The sequence below is a fragment of the Leptonychotes weddellii genome, chromosome 8 (genome assembly GCF_054177405.1).
Source record: "Leptonychotes weddellii isolate Sample4059 chromosome 8, ASM5417740v2, whole genome shotgun sequence".
NCBI lineage: Eukaryota > Metazoa > Chordata > Mammalia > Carnivora > Phocidae > Leptonychotes > Leptonychotes weddellii.
The window spans coordinates 37,958,814-37,981,728 of NC_138376.1; the positions used below are offsets into that span (position 1 = coordinate 37,958,814).

The 22,915-nt window shown below is 36.3% G+C and overlaps 1 protein-coding gene across 1 annotated transcript; it reads right to left on the reverse strand.

Moving 5' to 3' along the window:
• Window positions 1–17,810: 17,810 nt before the first annotated feature.
• On the reverse strand, window positions 17,811–22,494 carry LOC115941645 (beta-defensin 110). Its single transcript, XM_031030416.1, has 2 exons — window positions 22,425–22,494; window positions 17,811–17,944 (listed from the first exon to the last, which is right to left on the reverse strand). The coding sequence occupies exons 1-2, from the start codon at window positions 22,492–22,494 to the stop codon at window positions 17,811–17,813; spliced, it is 204 nt and encodes a 67-aa protein (XP_030886276.1).
• Between the last annotated feature and the right edge of the window lie 421 nt (window positions 22,495–22,915).

The window sequence follows — 22,915 nt, forward strand, 5'->3', positions numbered from 1 at the left end:
AAACAAACAAACAAAAATTTGACTATTTTAATGCACTGAGGGCTGCAAAGCTTTAAGTTTAAAGAATCCATTATGGACTAATTTTATACACCAGTGGCAGACTGATTGGCACTTTTGGAAATTTTCAAATTGGTCAGAATCATAAAACCTTTTTTACAGATGAGGACAATGAGGATTAAATTTCTAAGAAAACAAAAGACTGCAGAGATGTCAGTGGCTGGAACCTCTGCTATACTTTCTACTTCTTTCCACTATAAAAAGCTTTTATGCAAGCTCTAGTAATTATTGATGGTTCATATCTTTAGGAACCATGAGTCCAGAAGCTCATGCTCTGTCCTTCTTGACCATGCTGCACCTTGAAAACATCTATTAAATGCTTCTACAGTGCAAGGCACTGTTCCATGTAACTTACAGGTATCCTGTGTTTCAATCTCATGAAAGTCCTAGGAAGTAGGAATAATATTTAGCCCCATTTTCATGCACAAGGATATTGACACATAAAGATTTAACTAAGTTACTTACTTAAAGTAACAAACTCAACCACTAGCTGGCAAGTGGTGAAACTGAAATTGAACATGGTCTATTGCTAGAGCCCACATTCTTAACCATTATTATTGATACATATCCCAGTCACCTGGAATACTTGTCTTAGAGTAACAGGGGGGGTTTATATAATATAATAATGAAAATGCAGTTTCCAATGTAAAAGAAACATTACAACTCAGTTGTTCTCACTATTTTTACAGCTTAAGGACACTCTGAAAGCAGAAACTTTGTAAAGAGAAAACAGTCCTAGGAGATTGTTTTTAGGAGAATCTAGAGAAAATTTGGAGAATAGCAGATACTGATCTTTCCTTTCCTCCTAACAAATAATCTTTCCAGTACAGTCTGAGTCTTCCTTGACATTCTAAGGAGGAGGGGAGAACATCGCATATTATATGTTCTCACTGAGGATGGTTCAAAAACAAGTTCTCGGGCAGAACTCTGGTGCAATGTGTAGCTATTGTTCTATATTAAGCCATGCATGGGTGTTAAAGGCAATGATATAAACCTTAACTTTATTTATTTATTTATTTATTTATTTATTTATTTATTTATTTAATTTCAAATTCCAGTTAGTTAACATACAATGTAATATTAGTTTCAGGTGGACCATATGGTAATTCAACACTTCCATACAGCACCCCATGCTCATCACAAGTGCCTCCTTAATCCTCATCACCTAGTTCACCCACCCACTCCTTCACCTCTCCTCTGGAAACCATCAGTTTATTCTCTCTAGTTGAGTCTTAAACATTAAATTTTAAACCAACCTTAAAGATAACTATTAGAATGTATGGTCTCATGGGATAATGTTATCCAATGTCTATTGGCTTGTATGCTTTGTCTTGATCTGGGGGACAAATTTATAGTTTACTAAATGTATTTTTTGTACTATCCCATTACTTATGAATCATCCTCTTAAAAACATTATACATAAAATAATTGATGTTGAGTCAGTTGCTTACAGTCTTATCACACTGTTAGGGCAGTGTGAAAAGTATCTGCTTAATCACTACTACTAGTACTAGTGCTACCACGACTAACTACTAATGAAGCATCAGTACAATGGGTATGTTTATATAAGTTATTGAGTTCCAATAATTACCTCTTCCAGTGGGGGGGATGATGGCTACCACCCACACTTTCTTTTTCTTTTTTTTAAGATTTCTTTATTTATTTGAGAGAGAGAGAGAGAGAGCAGGAGGAGTAGGGGCAGAGGGAGAGAGACAATCCAAAGCAGACTCCAAACTAAGTGCAGAGTTCGATGCGGGGCTCCATGCAGGGCTCAGTCTCACAACCCTGAGATCAAGACCCGGGCCAAAATCATGAGTTGGCTGCTCAACGAACTGCGTCACCCAGGCGCTCCTACCACCCACACTTTCAAAAGTGTCCTTGAGCTCAGAGTTATAGATGTTGGGTGTAAGTGAAGTTTGGATAGTAGAAGAAGGGAAGGTAAAGGAGAGAGGCATTGAAACGTTCAGATTAATAAATACTGAGAGAGATAATATTAAAGAAAGCCATAGCAAAGTAGGTAGGGCCCATTACAGTTTTAGCTTTTATACAGTGATTTAGAAATATTAATCAGAATCTATGTCCCGTAGCCATTGCTTAGTAGATGCTTAAGTAATACTTAGTTAATGAAAATATATTTTTTGTTGTTATTTATGCCTCCTCCTAATATCTTTCTTTGTTAGACTGTCACTTAAGTTAGTGGTTACGGAACAATAGCATTCTGTAACTGTCAGAATATGCTTCTTACTTTCTGATATTATGTATCAGTGAGGTATCTCACACTAGGGATGTGGTGATCAAAGTATTACATTTTTTAAAGATTTTATTTTTTTATTTGAGAAAGAGAACAAGTGGGGAAAGGGGCAGAGGGAGAAGCAGACTCCCTGTAGAGCAGGGAGCCCCCAGGGGACTCAATCCCAGGCCCTTGGGATCATGACCTGAGCTGAAGGCAGACACTTAACCGACAGAGCCACCCAGGTTCCCCAAAGTATTACACTTTAATTTTGAAAATAGAGTGTTGATTATCTACTGTGATACATTTTTATTTGCTTCATCTTCTTACATATGAGTGAATTTTAAGGTATGGGTTATAAATTCAATAGCCATTAATATTCATTTCACATATTTTGCATATGATCCACTTCTCTGTGTCAATTCTAATTTTATTCAGAAAGTAGAAGACTATTTCCTCACTAAATACATGTTACTTTAAACTCACCCAACTATAATGTTCTCTTTTGTTCAAAAGAATTTTGGTTGTGTGTGTGTGTATGTGTTATGTATTGATATGTGATATTTAGGACTCATTATCAAGCATTTCAATCACATCTTTCAAGTCTTCCACCTTTTTACCCAGAATCACAGTTGATTTGTCTTATTCTGGTCTCTGCTGTTCACATGTCATCTTATCAGAGATTTTGAAGGTTTATTGGTGTCTAGTCTAATAATAGTGGCCCTTACTTCATTCCAATTTGTGTGTGTGTGTGTTTGCGTGTGTGCATTGCTCATTTGTTTTTATTTGAAATTAGGTTGGTTCATTATTGGCTTCTTTTATTATTTACTCGTATATTATGGTATGATTATTATTACTATTATTATTATCATTAACTTCTCACTGGAATGCGAACTCCATGGGGGCAGGGATTTTGACAGCTATACAATGGAGACTAGGATAGAATAGGCATTTAATTCATATGAACGGGGATTGAAATAAAGCTATACTTACTGAATGGAGATTGAAATAAAGTTATAGTAGCAATTGTAGTATCTATCACTTATCTATCTAAAAAATTTTGGAAAATGGCCCTTCTGAGAAAGTAAATGTCAGAATACACAATTCAGTTTCTAATTCTAAGAGAGGAGAGATCAATTCACAAAGAGTTTTTATCCATTTCTTTCTCTTTTGGTGGGTATGGAAGATTATCACGGGAACTAATGGTCTGTCTTCCTAAGCTTTAAAAAGAAATTATGATTTGCCTCTCCACATGCAGCTTACATAAAAGAGAGACATGAGAGAAATGTTCTGAAGAAGGAGGTAGACTGTACACAAAGGATATCATTTACAACTCCACTTTCTATTTTACTTTTTACATTTAGCAAAACGTTTGGTTCTTCTTAGATGCCCAGTAAGTAATAGTGAATATGTATTGAACATTTACTAAATATAAGGTAATGCCTGAACACTTTTCATTTATGAGCTCTGTTAAACATAACACCAACCTTAAGAAGTAGTTACACTACTGTTGCACAACTTGGAGGCTTCGAGGCATTCATTTAGTAGCCTGTTAAAATCCCTGTACTAGTAATTTCCATTGCTGATATTAGACCCCAAAACAATCTGGTTCTTGAACACAAGTTCTTACCTGCTACACCAGAATCAATGAATTTGTGAATGAACAAATCTCCGAAAGGCGATACTGAGTTCCTTTAATTTCTTTGTCTCTGTTTCTAGCACGGAACTAAAGCTATTAACCTCTAGTAAATGGTAGACCACTGACAGACCCTAAAAATAAAAAGTGAACTCATGCTCAGAAACAGCAGAAGGATTAGCTGAATCAATGGCTCTTTGAACGTCATAATTTTTTAGAATCATTGGGATAATTAAAAAAAAGAAAAACCCATACTCCTGGGCACCACCCCTGAAGAGTCCCATTCTATTATTCAAGGATGTGGTTCAGAAATTTGCACTTTTAAATAAATCCCTTCAAATCTTTCCTATGCTTACCCAGGTCTGACACCACAGATTTACGCACACTCTGCTTTTGTCAGAGTGAATTCATCTACATCATTTCTTCCCTTCGTTCAGTCAGTCTCATCACTGCCCCTGCTCTACTTAAGTCCTTCCTGGAATGCAGAATGAAACCCACTTTTCTCCCCACCAAGCCCAGAAGAATATGAATACCCTGGAATGGGTGTTTCCAAGCCCTCTACTGAGGCAGTGTAATAGTGTGGACAGACTGACCCAAGTGGGAATGCCACTTTACTACTGTCTAGCCATGTGCCCCTAGTGCGAAGGGTGTTCCCATTCTGAGTCTCAGCTTTATTAAGGGGATTGGGAATAAAATTAGTCACCTACATACATGATGTGAAGATAAAACGACAAAGATGAATACTTGATCTGACCTAAAGTAATGCTTCTTCCTTTTGCTTTCCTGCCCTCTACATTTTACTGTGCTCCAGGAATCTAATATGAGGTCACACAGTAAGGATTTATTTTAGGAGCTGAAATCAAACTGAAGAATATAGAAAGCTGGTCAAATGTATGCTCACATTCATTGGAAAGTAGCTCACAGACTCTCAGAAATGAAGAAACAAGATTTATAAAGTATTTCTCAAGTCCATTTAATACAGTTCTCTACTTCTGGTCATCCATACCCCTGACAAATCACCTCCATCTAGTACTCCTTGACTAGACTGACTGATTTTCAGAGATAGAATGAGCCAATTCTTTCATATTAGTAAAACTTGGAGTTGAACTTCAGGCATGCTTTTACTAAGTGATCTTTTTGAGGTCCAGTTTCCTTATCTATAAAATGGTGATTTTAATATCAAACTTATTGGCTTCTACTACATGTCAAATGAGATAATGCATGAACCTGACAAAGAAGACACTCATTAAGAACTTTAAAAATTACAGAGTTCTTACTATGCAAAGGTATAACTCAAGACTCCAGGATAAAGCAGTAGTCAAGATAAGCATGGTCACAACGATACTTAGTACTTAATTATCAGACTGAATTACTCTTCATAAAATTCAAGAGTGTTAGAAGAGAGAAACTATCAAGAAAGGCACTGTAATACGTGATCAAGGATGAATTCTACTGTCCTGAGAAAGCGGTGGCTCACAAAGCATATCCCTTGCTGAGATACAAAGTCAGATATTCCTGACAGCATACCGTGTGTGAGGAACAAAAAGCAGGCCAGTGAGCTGATGCTCAGTGAGTGATGGCACGAATGGTAAGGGGGGACGTCAAGGAGTGGGAGGGGATTGGTCTCATCTAACTTTTTAGGCCACAGGGAAGTGATGGATTTTGTTATATGTTTGATGGAAGCCATTTAAGAGTTTATGAGTTCGCTTTGGCTCTAGTACAACTGAAGGGAGCAGGGAGAAGGTCAGGGAGGGAGGTCATTTTGAAGACTACTTTAGTAATCTGTGAGGGACAAGATGGTGGTTTAGATAAAGTATCTCTGTTAGCTACCTATTCATTGTTCTCCTTGCACTTTACCTCCCCCACTCCTTATGGCTTTGCTCAGTTTTCCTCCCTGGGAACCTGCCTAAACTCCTACCTCTCAGATCTGACCACAGATGAGGAGACCCTGTGCCTGACATTTTAATCCATTGCCAAATCACTGATCATTGATAAGTCTGTCTTCTCTTCCTCACTTTTAATCACCTTGGGTTGGACTCCTTGTGCTTTCTTAAGGTATAATCTGACAATGTATCGTACTGAGCCATGTGAGAGTTTAGAGCAGAAAGTTTTCTTTTTATCTCATAATACATGTGCACTTTATCCCCCAACAATGTTGCCATCTAACACATAGAGGAAAAAAACAAACAAGCTTTCCCCACTCACTCCCCACCCCCACCCCCTGGGAAAAATTGCAGGTTAGTTGAGAGATGAGAATAAATGCTTGAAAGGAAAGAGAGGGAGAAGAAAAAAGAGGAAGAGAGAGGGAGGGAATTACATAGAAATTGACTGGTAGATGAATGCAGCTCTGATGTGTTAAGATAGTGTTTCTTGAACTCGAATGTGCAATGTGAATAATCTGGATTCTTTTTGAAAAGTAGGTTCTATGTCAGTAGGTATGGGACAGGCCAGAGATGTTCCATTACTTACAAGCTCTCTCATGGTATAAATGCTCTTCTTGATCTGCGGTGCCCAGGGAGTACGGAAACCCTAGAGCACATGCATCTTCAGGGTTGCGCTGCTGGTCCTCTCTCACACCGTCTTCCTGGGAAGAGAGCTCCCCAAGGGTGTGGTGATAACCACAGAGCAGAGGTACACTGGTGCAATGACAATTATTCTTTCATCTATCATCAGTGAATGTTTTTGTTGCAGTGGAAGTTGAAACAAGGGCAGGAATGTAAACATGAATTTTGGTTACACGGTTTTTAAGAAAATGAAATTCTCCAGTTAGTCTCTCTCCTTCTCAGTCAGGGGGGTTGAGTACGGTTGGGAGGGGAAAAAAATCAGTTGCGGAAGGGTACAGATCTCTTCAGCTTTTCTCCTTATAAGATGCAAAGGAAAACCCTTAACAAGAATAGGTAGTGGAGGAGAGATATTACTAGTATTACTAGTGAAAACAAAACAGTGATTTAAATTTAGGTTTCTATTTCAGGTGAGAGTTAAAGATATTAAAGGATAAAGGATTATTGTGTTTTTTTACTTTTATTTTTTTAAGATTTTATTTTTTTTATCTGAGAGAGAGCATGAGCAGGGGGAAGGGCAGAAGGAGAGGGAGAAGCAGACTCCCCACTGAGCAGGGAGCCTGGAGTGGGGCTCAATCCCAGGACCCCAGGATCATGACCTGAGCTGAAGGCAGATGCTGAACTGACTGAGCCACCCAGGCATGCAAGGATTACTGTTTTGACCATAATCTTCAGGCTAGGTACAAAAAGCTTTTAATCTTAATGTTCTTAGTCACAACTTTAGCCCTGTCTTGCTGAATTAATCCTGGATTCTTTATCAGCCCTATTACTATATTTACTTGGTGCATACATAGTAATCTGGATCGAACTTCAAGAATGCCCTTCAACAGGCTTCACGGAAAAATCCCAATAAATATGTTACTCTTACTTGCAGTAATGTGTGCCAAAATAAGGAAAATACTAGAAATAAATTCTCATGGCAGGTGCAGTTTCTTGAAGCAAGAAACAATAATATTATATATGTGAAGCTCTCTAGAGTTTGGGGGGAGAGACATATCCATATTTATAGTTCACTTGTGTGGCTCCTAGTTTAGTTTACTGACTCTTAGAAGATTATTGAATCTGTGCCTTCTTGAGCAGGACTACAGAGCTGAAAAACTTCGCCAACGTACCTCAGAAAAACTAAAGAGAACCTTCATATGTCATGCAAAGCTTAGTGGTTTTCAAGGATGTTAAGTTTGTTAACGATTCCTTGGCAGTCTTTTGGGTAGTGGTTTTAAAGTATTTGATCTCTGAATCTCCAGTTTTCATTGAGACAACTTTATTACCCTTGGTTTTTTAAACCCTCTTCCAACTAACATCGTTATCTGTGGAAATTGAAACTATGTGGGCGATACGTGGACAACTTGTCTCTGAGTCACAGACGTTGTACTTTAGGATGTTAGCCCACAGGTCTCCTCTGTCCTCCACAGGGTCCTTCTGTGGCTTCTGTGTTCTGTCTGATGGCCAATATGTTCTCCTTTGAAGTGGCTAGCCAATCTTCACCACCTTGTGTGTTTACTTACAACTCTTCTGTCTGTTCATGGCTCTGATACTCATTGCTGTTTCAGTGATTTCACACTTGTCATCTTCTCAGCTCAGGGGCACCTCTCCTCGCTGCTTCTATTGCTACCATTGCTGCTCCAGCTGAAGTCTAGGCTCTTCTTTCCTGACCAGGGTCATGCCTCATTTTTCAAGGTCCCCAAGGGGATATCTATGCACTCTGAATTTCCTACACATCCCCAGTGTGACAACTATAATGTTTCATGTCACTATCTTGAGCAATGTTTTTCCAATTCCCTGCCTTGTATAGAACAAGGACCATGTCTCTCACAACCTAGTTGTAGAACACCAAGGCCTTTGCTGGGTTGGTTGTCCTTTCCCCAACCTCCACCCTATATTGGGCTACCTCACTTCCGGCCTTTATCACTGTAGTTTTTGGTTTTCTCTTTTGTCTAGTATGTAAAGTTAGCTCATTCTGATGAACACAGTTGGGTAATTAACAATTTCAAAAATGCACTTTACCCAAAGCTTCTGGCTATTCAGTAAGGATTCTGAATTCTCTGTCTGCCACATTACCAGAACCAGAAATCTCTGAGCTTTTTTTTTTTAATTTTTTAAAGTATGATTTTGCCCAATGCTATGAAATCTCAAACATGAATGTGGAAAAGAAACCTATTTAAAAGCCAGGACATTTACATGAAACAGTTCTGAAAAAGATAGGAAAGGGGGTCTAACTTTGGAATTTTCTTACCACCTAATGTGAACCAGAAGTCAAAGCAATAATAATCAATATTCTTCTCTGAGTTTGTTTGTTAATAAAACAGAATGTCATTATCTTAATAATTTGCATTCAACCTTTGAAAGATTATGGGACTTGGCCTTTGGAGTGGTGCCTTTCAACTCTTGAATATATTATGCCTACTGTTGATTGATCTCATCACAGTTGATGGCAACTGAATGCAACACCCGTTATGTGTAGGCTGTCTGCCAAGACACACATATATACATATACATATACACATTGAGAAAGTCATCAAAAGTTTTTCTCCACTCTGGTCTAAATTATTATTCTCAAGAAAGAGTAAACCTCTCAAAATAGCTCAAGAAAAAAGAATATATATATTTTCAAAGATTTATTTATCTCTTTTAGACAGACACCAAGTGTGCGAGTGGGGGGAGGGGCAGAGAGAGAGAAACTCTAAAGCAGACTCCCCACTGAGCACGGAGCCCAACATAGGGCTTGATCCCATGACCCTGAGATCACGACTGAGTAGAAATCAAGAGTCGGACGCTTAACCAACTGAGCCAACCAGGTGCCCCAAAGAAGAATATATTTTAAGGCTAAAAAAATGTCAGATGTAAATTCAGCAAAAGCTGGTTTTGAGAAAAGGCAGCAAGAATGGTGGATTTGTAACTCATCTCAGTGGTTTCTTTTTCCTGGCTTCCTATTCTGCAGGTTCGTCTCTTCCATTATCCTCTGACTCACAACTAGCTCCCTTATATCCTTAGTGCTCAGATAGTATCATATCATCCTCAACCTGATTGGACATAAACCTTCAATGCCTATGTTCAACACTGATTGCAATATCCCTCCTTTTCCCCCGATATATAAATTATATAAATCACACATCTTGAGTTAAATAAAAGATATGCTGTCACAGTAAAGAAACAAAAATTTTCTCCAGTCAAATTAGATGATTAAAATCTGATTTAACATTAATATTGCTTTTTACACTTATGAGTGATTTCAGTCACTGGAAATTGGAAAATGTGTTGTTGCTACCACCATTTTATATATAAGAAAACCAAAATGTAGACAAGTTAAGTAACATGCTTAGTGTTACACAGCTAGCAAAGATAACATTCAGTTAGCTCCCAGATCATCTGACTCCAGGAATGAAGAGCTATTCCAAGTACTTTGCCTACTCTCTCTCTCTATATATAGCAAAACATCTAAAGCAGGATGGTGTCAGTTAAAACATGTACATGTAGGAGCAAAAGTGCATATGAAGCAGAACCACAGGAGACAAAAACTGATTACTCCTGTCAACTCACTTTTCTAGGGAAAGTAACATCCTAAGAATATGTGTATGTTGAAATGGCTATTACTCTTACTGGTAGTAGTAAACTTATTTGGGATAGGAAAACCTCAGGCTTTCATTCCGATGCTCCTTAACATTCAAACCCCTCTTCTGATTCCAACTGTTCTTATTCTTTGCTCATAAGGAAAATTCCTTATAACTTGGCTTCCCATGTAAATTGCCTACAGGGAAAATATACATTTGTCAGGCCAACACAAATGATCAAAAGGCCCAAGAATATAATGTCTTATTATAGATATAAAATTAGCATCTTGTATTAAACAGTTGAGGCCCAAATTGCCAGTGAGTATCCTAAATCTGATACACACTATGGCACTGAAAAAATAGACTTTGTGGTAAAGCAGAAGTTCGAAGAGAACCGTGGTGAAACTGTGCGAGGTAATGGTTGATGTTGACGATCTCTATGAAAGCAACCTGCATGACAACAGCCCCAGCTTGGCAGCCAAACATCGAGAATGACTAAAATGCTTGGTGTGGGGCTTATGTTCTGCCTCCTATGGCAGTGAACCACTTTTGGTCACCATGCAGCCTCTCCAGGGCACTAGCAGGAAAAACCAGCAAGTGTAGGAAAGGAAAACATGGAGATAAAAATGAGGAGGACGTTTTCGGAGTCATGGACACCGAATTGCTACCAGGAGAAAGAAAGATATTGGTTTTCCTTTACGACATTTTAAACAATTCATATTTGCCAAAATGTGACCTGAATCTGGGCAGCCTTGTGTTTTTGCATCTGTGTATGGATGTGTTTGTGGGAGTGGAGGCATCCAAGTATACGTTTTTTATCACCCTATACCATGTGTGTGTGGGTCACAGAGTTGCTGGTGTTACATCCTTTGGAGCACTGAATCCATCCTTTCCATTACCTTGCTACTCTTTTTAGATTAGACTCCCAAATCCCTGAACTATATACTCTAGAAATAAAAGTGTAGACGTTTCCTTAGAAGTGATTTTTAAAATGGAATCACAAATCTGAAAAAGACAAAAGCATGGAGACAATAAAAGGATTAGTTATAGCCAAGGGTTAGTGGGACGGAAAGGAACAAATAGGCAGAGCATAAAGGATTTTTAGGGTAGTGGAACTATTCCCGTATGCTACTATAATGGTGGATACATGTCATTTACATTTATCAAAACTCACAGAATGCACAAAACCAAGAATGAACCCTAATGCAAACTATGCACTTTGTGTGATAATAATGTGTGATAATAATAATACTGTAGATTGTAACCAATACACCACTCTGGTGCCAGATGTTGATAGAAGAGGCTGTGCATGTGTGGGGTTAGGGGGTATACAGTAACTTTCTGTACTTTCTGCTCAATTTTGTTGTGAACTTAAAACTGCTAGTCTGAGAAACAAACTGAGGGTTCTAGAGGGGAGGGGGGTAGGGGGATGGGTTAGCCTGGTGATGGGTATTAAAGAGGGCACGTACTGAATGGAGCACTGGGTGTTATACATAAACAATGAATCGTGGAACACTACATCAAAAACTAGTGATGTAATGTGTGGTGATTAACATAACATAATAAAAAACTTGCATAATAAAGCTAAACTTGTCATAAGGAAAAAAAACTGTCATTTTTTAAAATAGACTCATAAATACTAATTATGACAATTTTAAATACAAATGTATTTCTGCTTCCTTATTTTAAAAATGAGAAAACTAAAACCCAGAGAAATCTAAAAAAACAATTTTTCTTTTTTTTTTTTTAAATATTTTATTTATTTATTTGACAGAGAGAGAGATAGCGAGAGCAGGAACACAAGCAGGGGGAGCGGGAGAGGGAGAAGCTGGCTTCCTGCTGAGCAGAGAGCCCGATGTGGGACTCGATCCCAGGACCCTGGGATCATGACCTGAGCCGAAGGCAGACGCTTAACGACTGAGCCACCCAGGCGCCCTAAAAAAACAATTTTTCAAGTTACTGTGAAATTAATATCTCAAAAGTGTTTTCAGTTATTTTGTACCTTTCTTATGATTCTCCAGCACCCTTCAAATGAAATCTCTGAGTTATAGGTTTTGTTTGACAGTCACAGACATCCAACTCAAAGTAGCTTAAGTATTAATGTATAAATGTAGACTTTAATGGATCTTGTACAAAACCAGCTGAACCAAACAAAAGAGGAAAGCCAAATGTGGGACTTGCATTAGGAAAGACTATAATGGGACTCACTCACAGTAATCTTTCCCAGTAATTCTCATATCTATTTCTCTCCATATTGGCTTCACATTGGTCTTCTAGCCTATCAGAGAGTTGGGGAATGGGAGGGTTATTTTGTTAGTAGAAGCACCAAACTCACTTTATTATGGAAGTTTGAATAGAAAAGAAGGTGTTAATAATCCCAGGTAAAAACTGATCGGACCACAGTGATCAGATGTTGAACTTTTAATATTACCATGGTTAAAAAGCAAGAATTGTAAGAAAGTGTTGACCCCTGATTAAATTCTGAGACAAGAATCATGGGAGAAATTCCCCCAAAAGGGGAAGTACAGCACGGACACAGCACTAAAGAACTTGTTACAAATGTAACAAGTAAATAAATGGGTGTCTATCTTAGGTAAAAAGGAATCATTGTCCTCATTTTACATATGAGGGAAAGAGACAGAAATGATACTCATGTGCCTTTCCATATATGAGAACATTTAAACATAGACATTTTATTTGATGTTAATTATACTTCAATAAAGATGTTAAAAAAATTTAAAAACACATGAAAACTTAAATTTCCAGTCTAGACATAGAGAAGTTACTGCCACTAAGAAATTTAAAAACATAAATACCAAAAATCCAATAACATAATGGTCAATGGAAGTTTAAAAAGCAAAAGAAACTCAATAGCATCAAAAATATGACATAAAGCATTTAAAAAAATACAGAAAGACCAAAAGAACCTGTGCTTCTAATATTCTTCAGGAGACATTTTGCAGATATGTGTCAGTGATAGAGGACAACTAGCCTGGGAAAGACAAGCAAAGAAATCAGTTAGAGGATTGTCCAAAACAAGTTTTTTTTCTTAGTGTTAGCATTTATGCTCTTGTGTTGAATTTTAACCCCTTTTTAAGCAGAGTTTTAAAATGATGTATATAACTATATGCCTACTTTATCCAAAACACCACACCTTCCAAGATAGTCTATATTATTTGGCATTATGTATGACCACTCCTCCTGAAAATGCCTTTCCTAATTCTGACTTTATTTCAGTTCTAACTATTTGAAAACTCCCTGCCTTCTTCCCTTCCATGTTATGCTTTTCAATACGAGTACTCCTCAAGATAGGGTCTCTGGATCTTCATTATTTATATATGCATCCAGCTATCAATTCACTCTTTCTATAAAAAGGTATCAAGTGTCTACCCTTGGTCAATCTCTGTGCCAGACTCTAGGGATACCTGATAATTGAAACACATGTGGTGCTCTTTGACCTCAAATATCACCTCCTCTCAAAAGTCTTCCCTGACCACTCTAAGAAAAGTTATAATCTCTTTTGTCTTCTCATAGCATTTATATGTGTAACTCATATGGTATATATAGCATTCTACCAAAAAAGGAAAATTCTCTAGCTAATATCTTCTCTCAATATTGGGGAGGGTATTTCCTAAGCAAATCCTTCAAACCCAGAATTCAAATTTTTGTCATTTTATTTGACAAAGTAAAAGTTGCACTAGACAAAGTTAAACAGCCAAGGAAGACTTTATTGAAGACTATTGCAATAATGGAGAGAAAGTGAACTCAATTTCAATGAAACCAAATGCAGGAAGGTTCTTAGGGTCTGGTGTGATCAAATAGAAAAGCATGGGGGGTTGACAAGGGTTGAGGAGTTTGATCACTGAGCTACCTTGAGCACAGCAAGTTATCCCAGAGTTTGCCAGTGCTTTCCTCTGTGATTAGGCCATCTGTATTTGATAACTGGCACCCATTGAAGTTAGGCTTTTAGCCTCTCACAGAGACTGAGCGACAGGAGTGTTATGTCCTTTGAAATGTATATTTCAAAGGGATGGTTCTCAGGTCCTTGAGAAAGACATTTCTGGTAATACTGAGGAGAGGCTGGGAGAAGATTTACATATATTTCAAAGGAACAGAGAAAGAATTTATAATTGTAAGTTTTCTAAAGTAAATTCAGTAAGAAAAGTGAGGTCAGGGGCCTCTAGTCTGGAAGAAATCCATCTGAAGTTTAGTCAAAGCTGAGGGGAAAGCTATCTTGATCACATTCCTTTGGTTGACCATTATATCATCCTTTGGAGCAGCAAGAAAATCAGCACTGCCATTTCAACACAACTATACATATTCTGTGTCTAAAGTATAATGATATCAAATGTAGAAAAAAGTAGAAAAAGTAGAAAAAAATGACATATACTGATTTAGTTTACTTTTACTTAGTTTAGGTCAAGCAACACCTATTGACAAACTATAAATAATGAGAGACAGAATTATAATTTCCTTATCTAAAATTTCTCTCTACATTTTCCTTTTGCCCATATCCTCTCCAAAGAAAGATATGTTACTTGGCATCTTTCTTCTCCTACTGGACAATATTTTATCGGTAATGTCAAGGGGTCTTGAAGTTTGATCCAAGTTAACTAAAACATTAAAGGATCATGATTTTGCTTCAAAATTCAACAGTTAAGAACATTTCTAGGCAAAGGTTAGCAAATTTTCTCTGCATTATAATCAAGTTGAGGACAGGTTAAACACATATGGCTGGCTCCCATCTCCAGTTTCTGATTCAGTCCCCCCAAAATTAGCATGTCTAGCATGTTCTCAGGTAATGCTAAAACAGATGCTCCACAGACCACAAATTGCACCTGGAAATTTTACTGATTCTTTTCTGTATGGAGACCAGCAAATGTATTCTGTAAAGGGCAAATATTTGAGCCTTTGCTGTCCAAAATGCAAAATCAAGGATATTTTGTAGGAACTTGAATAGAAGAGAGAAAACAATTTTCCATAAATTTTAACTGACAAAAATTCAATAGATAGAATGATTGCATATAATATTTTTAGGGGAATACAGATCTACTAATAAGGATTACATTAATTAAACATTTTGCTTAATTGATGTTAGAAGTTAGTAGTTCATATCATCAAATCAATTACAATATCATTGGTAAATACTAGCCTTTACTCATAGGCCATACAAGGAGGAGGGCTCGGTTTGACCCATGGGCTGTAGTTTGCTAACCTTTGCAATACAGTAACATTAAAAAGAAAATCACAGAGTGATAAATAAGTAATTAAACATAAGCAGATACTTGGAGAATAAACTCCTCTACATTACAGGTTAGGGAAGCGAGATTCAAAGTAATAAAAAATCTTAAGGATTCTTTACAACAAATTTGTAACCTATAAAATAAAAACTAAAAGATAGGACTTCATCATCAAATGTAAGGAACTTGAATCAATTAAAAAAGAAAAAGAATTCAAGATCAGCTGACAGGAGGAAAATCAATACATCTCTGGCAAAATCTCATTTAACAGTTATTAATTGAGCATATACCAGAGATTTTTCAAGAGGTTGGTGGTATATAAGGGCACATATTAAGAAGTATAGGTCATGAACTGCAGTAAAAATCAAATAAAAAATTACTTAAACACTTGTATTTATGTACAGTACTTAAACAGTGCATACTTGGTAACATGACCAATCTGGAGACATATCCCCTAGATGAAGAACTCTTACTAAGAAATAGTTCTATGAGATATTACATTCAGCATTCACAGAATCAGTTTCACTTACCATTAGAAAGGTAGTACAAATGATACTCAAAGAAATCATTAATGGACATGATATCCCTGAAGTATCACAAAAGAGAATACTAAATTAGTATTCCTCTTAGCAGGAAATAGTCCACTGGCAATAAAGCAATAATAATCAAAAAGAACAGGTAAATTGATCTTTTTCTAACCGTAAGCTATCACCATGGTTAAGTATATGTGCTAAAAATTATAGCAAATTTTTCCAAATAACTAGTGTCCAGCAAGATTAAAATATAGATGACTGTTGATGAGTGGTAGTAATGGGATTAATCTAATGATCCTTTGATGCCTAGAATATTATCATTCAAGATACAAAGTAATTACTTCCACAATTTGGAAGTATAAATATTTATATAAACATGTCTATATTACCTCATGGAATTCTGACCTTATAGAACAGAATGCTTTTTTTTTTTTTTAAAAAGGGAAAAAAAATCTTCACACTAGAAAATTTCTTAGTAGAAAAGGATTAAAAGACATTCCTTCTCATATCATGTGTTTTAAAATGAAGGAACAGAGAATTCTTACCTCTTGGGGCTTGCTAAGTATGAGAAAAGTTCAATTCTTTGTTAGTGGTATCTTCAAAGAACTAGGAGTCAGAGAGAATACTGCACTTTCACAAAGACAATGCTATTTTTCTAGACATATCAGTCCAGGAACATTGTGTCTTAATGAAATGAAGTCATATTATGCATTGATATGTATCAATATATGTATACAATATAACTTAAATATTTCAGGTAGAATAGCCTAAACCGTTTTAAGCACATGGGTGTAATGTAACAATAACAACTTTTGGTTAAACTAAATGCCACCTTCTCATCCCTGGCCCCCACAGCAGCACAGTTTTTGGAAATACAAAAGCCACCTTCTCCTCAGTGAAGATCTGTAGGGTAAAATATAGTCTTCAGGGTGGCCAGAGGAGTCCTCATTTTTGCTACCACACGTGTATCTTCATCTTTCCTAGGCTCACCGTGACACTTCCCGAGTTAGCCATGTGTGTATCAGCTGCACGAGCTGCTTTTGAAAACTGAAATTCTCTAACATCTCTCTCACATTGCCCTCTTAGACAAAACTAATCCTGCTAGATCTCATGGTGGACCTCAGAGATTGGTGTTCTGAGTAGTTGGTCAGGTTCACTCATCAGCTTACTGAGCTTCCCTCCATAAGACTCTACATTGCTTTCCCATTCCAATTCCTTCTCCAACAAAATTAAAGATTCTCTCAATAGGACACATTCTTTGGGAGAAGCTGATTGAGCTGGCTGAACATAGTCCTAAATTGCTGGAACAAGAACAGCTATTACTGAGCTTCACTGGGGAATTTTATTTGAATAAATGATTTCCTGGGCAAAAGAAGCTCTCCCTCTCTTAGACCTTATCATTTATCCCTTTGCAGAGCCATGAATAGTATTTCATTGCCCTACTGAGAGGGCTATTAAACTGTGTCATCTCAAATTGTCATCTTATAGGAACTGGTTAAATGCATACAAAAAGGTTAGTAGGTGAGCCAAGATTGGAAGGCTTCACATTTGAAAGAGAGAAAACATGCATTTTCTTTTAAGAAAGAATTAAAATTATTTTTTGGAGAGATTTTGATGTGGAATAAAGCAAGTACGAAGATAACCATGATTCTCGTAGTAAAACTGGCAGTAAAGTCCCATATATATAGGAGGAGGAAACAGAGCAATTCAGATGAGTAGCATTAATGTCTGGATGGCAACATAGCCATAATGACATTATAAGGACAATTAGAGTCTGATCCCTTGTTTAATGAATATGCTTATCCATCTGAAATACAAAGAAAGTGGGCAATGAATAGACAGAATAGAAACTAAATTATTTTTATTTATATAAACAGTGGTACTGAGGATATAAAAGTTAATATTTCTGTTAAACATTGCGTTTTCTTTTTACCCACCCTTGAGTCAATAAGATGCATCTCTGTTCCAGCCTTCGATACTCAATTGTACTTCTGTTTTCCAGAGTTTATATGCAACACTGATTTCTCCATTTAATGCAGTATCCGTAATCATATTCATCATCATCACAAAATGTTTTACACATTCCTTTCACTCTTTCACATCTCTGAAATCTATACTTGGGCTTCAAGTTACTTCTGGCTGCAATCAAAAAAGACATGTAAAGCCATCAATCTAATTTTTTACTTGGGGGTCTTCTTACTTAGGGAAGGAGAAAATCTGTTCTAGTTACAAGATCATGTGTGTGGGTGATGGACAGTCCGGTGTGTCGGGCAGTTTTATGACACAATTTAGCAGTTGGTACAGAAAGTGACCGAGCTACAAACATTTTCCTTCAACAATTGTGTATGTACTTACCTTACAATTCACATCGGTACTGAACTTTAGCTGGCTCCTGAAGGTCCTTGCCTTCCTATCTTCTTTTTTTACTTTATTAAGACCAGATTTACTCTCTCATGCTTTCATTAAGATGACATCTGTCGTTTTTTAAAACCTATAATTTTTATTTTCAGGTGTTTTCAATTTTTTAAACTTAGTCTGATTACCTCTTCACAGTATTATTTGCTCAATGCTTTCTTCTCCATTCCAGATCTTACTCGTAATTGAAATTTTCTTTTATTATATTAGAGCAAATGAATATGTCCCTTTCACCGGTCTACGGTAATAATGAATGAATAACATAACTTAGTACTTAATATATGTATTTTTCTTAAACATTTTTTATGATACTTTTATTCTTGTAGCCAAAATATAAACCTTATATGATAGTAATGATTTCTTCTGATTCTCTGTTATCTCCTACCCAGTATATCCTGATAATTATAGTACAGTAAGCATGAAAATACTGATAGAGTAATTTATTGAGGAAACAGAACCACATAAGATATGCTCAGGAAACACAGTTTTGTTGTACATTAAGTATTTAGTAAAAAGAGGATCCCCATGTTAGTCTTCTAGTGAGTCATCTAACACAATACAAAGAAGGATGGCCTGAGATTCCAAATTCATAGCTTTGGGTTCATATATTAAAATGGAAGCAAATATTTTGGTTACTTAGGATTTTATTTCTTTTAATGATTCAATTTTACTGCAACTAATGCCTTTAGAAAAGAGACTTGGAAGTCAGTCTTATTACCCCCACCCCAAATTTTATCATAGTATTTACTTATCTTGGATTCGTCATTCCATCTATCTGCATGATAGAATATAATAAGCATAGCTATCACAAATATATTTTGAATATTAAATTTTACACGTGTCAGGAAAAATAAAGCAAAATAATTTCATTAAAATTTAGAGAATAAATTGAATTGAATTTAGATTAAAATTACATGTTAACTCATAGAACCTAATTGCCTGCACAGAACCTAAATGAAATTCAGAATGGTGTTTCATTTCCATGTGGCAGGTGTCTGAGTACCTGGTATTCTCTAAACATTTGGTTGAGAACTAGTCAGAAACTTCCAATGTAGAGAATGTAGAGAAGACTTCAAATGGACTAACTTTATTGTTGTTAATAAAGTTAGTAGAAAAGAAAAGGAAGTTAAGCATAAAATGAAAGATTGTCAGGAGGGTTTTGCCATGTAAATATATGTATGTCCTTTGGGAATGGGAAGGTAATTCACGATGACAGAATCCCCAGCAAATTTTGGTGAAAACTAATGAATCGTTGAACACTACATCAAAAACCAATGATGTACTATATGCTGGCTAACTGAGCAAAATAAAAATAAATAAATAAATTATAAATTAATATTAATTAAAGATACTTGCATTAGCATCAAAAAATAAAGAAATCTAAAGTTATTTCAGAGCTATATTTGATATAATGAAAAGTAGAGAAATGTGATCCATGTTGCATTTTCCTTTTTTTTTTTTTTAAACTTTTGCTGGGTTATGTACTTTTTAAGCTAGTCAGTGTTCCTGAGACTCTAATATCTTGCCCACCCATAAAATCCATGTTGACTTTTAAGATATGTTAAATTCAGAAAAGAGAAAATACGGATGTATAGTGACATTTACAACATTAAAATATACTAATGTTGTTTTTACTTATTATTTTAAAGAGTAAAAATGTTTTAAATCATGAAAAAATCTATAGAATTGTATGACCTGGAAATGAAAAGCTTGTATTACAAAATTGATTCTATCACTCATAGTCATTTGCAAATAATATATCATTTTAGAGTCAACTATGTCATGTGAAAATTGTAAAAGTTATAATGGGATAAAGTATGTAAATAGTGTTGTGAAAACTGGTTATGTTATAAACTGTACAATGTTATACAAATATCATCCATGAGTGCATATTTATGTGAGGTGATTGAAACTAGTTAATATAAACCACAAAAAAATAAAAATGAATGACTGTTTGGAGGACGGATGCATAGCATCTCTTTTATCTATAAATACCTCTGCACATTTTACACATCACTGAAGAAATGGTCTATGATTACTGATTTTCATGAAAAGAGAGATATGTAAACACTAATTGAAGGACCTACAAGAGATATATATTTTAGGCAGGTTTCTGAGAATCTGGACAAGAGTGAAGTGCTACAAATATGGTGTAGGTCTATTGTAGACAGCAACCTGTAACAAGCCCTGCATACACATGAATAGGGACAACTCTGTTAGGAAACAATTAAAAAAAAAAAAAAGCTCAGTGGCCTCCATGCAGTTGGTTAAATGTTAGTTTTCCCAAGCTCTGATGGGGGGAAGGGCGGTCCTCCTCCCAGGAAAAATGTCTGGCATATATTTCCCCATCTCCTAGCAAATAACTTCTCTGAAAATGACATTTCTGTTAACTTGTGATGCAAATAGAAAGGCTGACTTGAAAGGAGGAGGAGGTATTTTGGATGATGTCTACTCTTACTGGGTCCAAGTTGAAATCAAGGTAGGAGCAAGGCCATGGGTCAGCTGGCAGTTTCTATAGCATGTTTGAAAGGGTGTGATCTTTCAGATGTTTCAAGCGTGCATACTGTGTTTATTAGGTTTGATATATTGGATAAATGATTTAGTCCACCCGATTTCAGTTTCCTCATGAAATTGAGGTTTTTGTAAAATTTTAAAATTATAATGGGATAAAATATGTAAACTTCTCTTATAATGTTAAAAAAATGAATAAGCCTTCAAAATCAGGTTACTCTCGTAGCCTTTGTTTTGACTTTCCATCTGGATTTATACTTAAAACTGACCCCAAATGAAGCAGTGTTATTAGCATGTATGGCTTGTTATAGTGAGAACACAAACCTCTAGTCTTAAAGCTACATTAGGTCAGGTCCACTGTTTGCCTTGTTCACTGATTTATTTCAGCATGTAGTAAGATGCCTGAAACGTACATGCTCAATAAATGTGTAAATGCCTGACAAAATGATTGAGTGAAAGAGTATGGTATCAGAGAGCGATATTTAATTGGTGTTTTATACTGGAAAACTCTCTGGACTTTACTACAATCTCTCCATCAGTTATGTCCTAAATGAGCAAATGACTTAACCCCTGTACTGATTTCTTCAACTGTAAATTGTGTTGAATCATGTCTACCTCAGAGGGTTATGTGGCAATCACATGAGATAACAGATAATAAAATGTCCTGTAGCCCACAATTAGTATAGTAGGTTTTATTATCATTAATATGAGTTGTTTATAGATTTGTGTCAGCTTTAAAAGAAAACCTTTATTAAATCACTGATTTTTCTTCACTTTCACTATTACATGAAGAGAATACCTTCTCTTGTGATTCATACACACACATTTAAGTAAGCAACTATTTGTACTTGGCCCTGTACTGGATGTAGATGCAAAAATGAATAAAATAATTAAGCTCATCACCCCCAAGAGTAAACCAATGTTTTTTGGGAAATGAGGGCATAGAAATGGTACAATTCACCTGTAAAGACAATCCTGAGAGATGAATAAAATGTTCTCAAAGCATAAAATAAAGAGCCGTACACTGGAAAACTCTATTTTACTATTACTACTATCACAACCATTATTAAAAGCTATGCTCTAGGGATGCCTGGGTGGCTCAGTCAGTTAAGCGTCTGCTTTTGGCTCAGGTCATGATCTCAGGGTCCTGGGATTGAGTCCCACATCGGACTCCTTGCTCAGCAGAGAGCTTGCTTCTCCCTCTCCCCTGCTCATGTGCACACACACTCTCTTTCCCTCAAATAAATAAATAAAATCTTTCAAAAAAAAAAAAGGGCTATGCTTTATTAAGTGCCCATTAGGTTTCAGGTTCCTTACTAAGCAAGTAGTATTCGTTATCTAATTTAATGTTCTAATAACCTTCTCAGATAGGTATAACCATTCTCATTTCACTCATAAGAACAACTGAAGTAAAGAACTCTGCACAAGGTTTCAGAGGGAGTAGAAGGGGTTGGGCAGGCTTCAAAGTTAGTCATGTTGGACTCCAAACAATTTTACGTTCAACCATTTCACTGAAGAGGTGAGTTTTAGTTGCACCTTGAAAAGTCAATAGCATATTTTCTAGGAATTGAGGGGAAGCACTTTTAAGCTGTGTGTGTGTGTGTGTGTGTGTGTTTGGAGTGAAGTGATATGGATATGGACACAGACTTCAGAAAACACAGGGAAGGTAAATTGGGCTCAGGTGTCAAAAGACCTCTATTGCTGAGGAGCTGAATATTCTCATAAATGGAGTGTGGTAAAACTATGGAAATGTTAAGCGCCATCTTCCCTTTAAGGAAGGGATTAGAGAAAATTTTGCAGGAGAGAGGCTATGTAAATGTTATTAGGACATTCTAAGTAAGAAATAATGAGAAAGATAATCAAGTTAATGGATTTCAAATAAAGAGGAGAAAGTGAGCTTGGGAGTTATTTGTGAATTAGAAGCAGCCCAATTTGGTAACTTTTGGATTTGGGAGAAGAGTACCAGGAAGCAGAGCAGTGATGAGTGTTTTAGCCCTTGATGCTGTGCAGCTGATGTTAACAATTAGTAAAACAGAATAAAAGTGGCGGGGGGGGGCAGACTTTAGCCTTTGTGAGTAAGATGAACTCTATTTTGGACATATCAGGATTAAAGAATTTGGAAACCATCCAGATAAGTAAGTTCCATAATTAGAAATAAATACAGCTTTGTGGTTTGGGAAGATT

Coding starts and splice junctions, on each gene's coding strand:
- LOC115941645 (XM_031030416.1), bottom strand. CDS start 22,494: ATGGCGCTTAACATTTCCATAGTTTTACCACACTCCATTTATGAGAAT. Junction 17,945..22,424: donor TCAGCTCCTCAGCAATAGAG/GTCTTTTGACAC, acceptor TTTTGATTGCAG/CCAGAAGTAACTTGAAGCCC.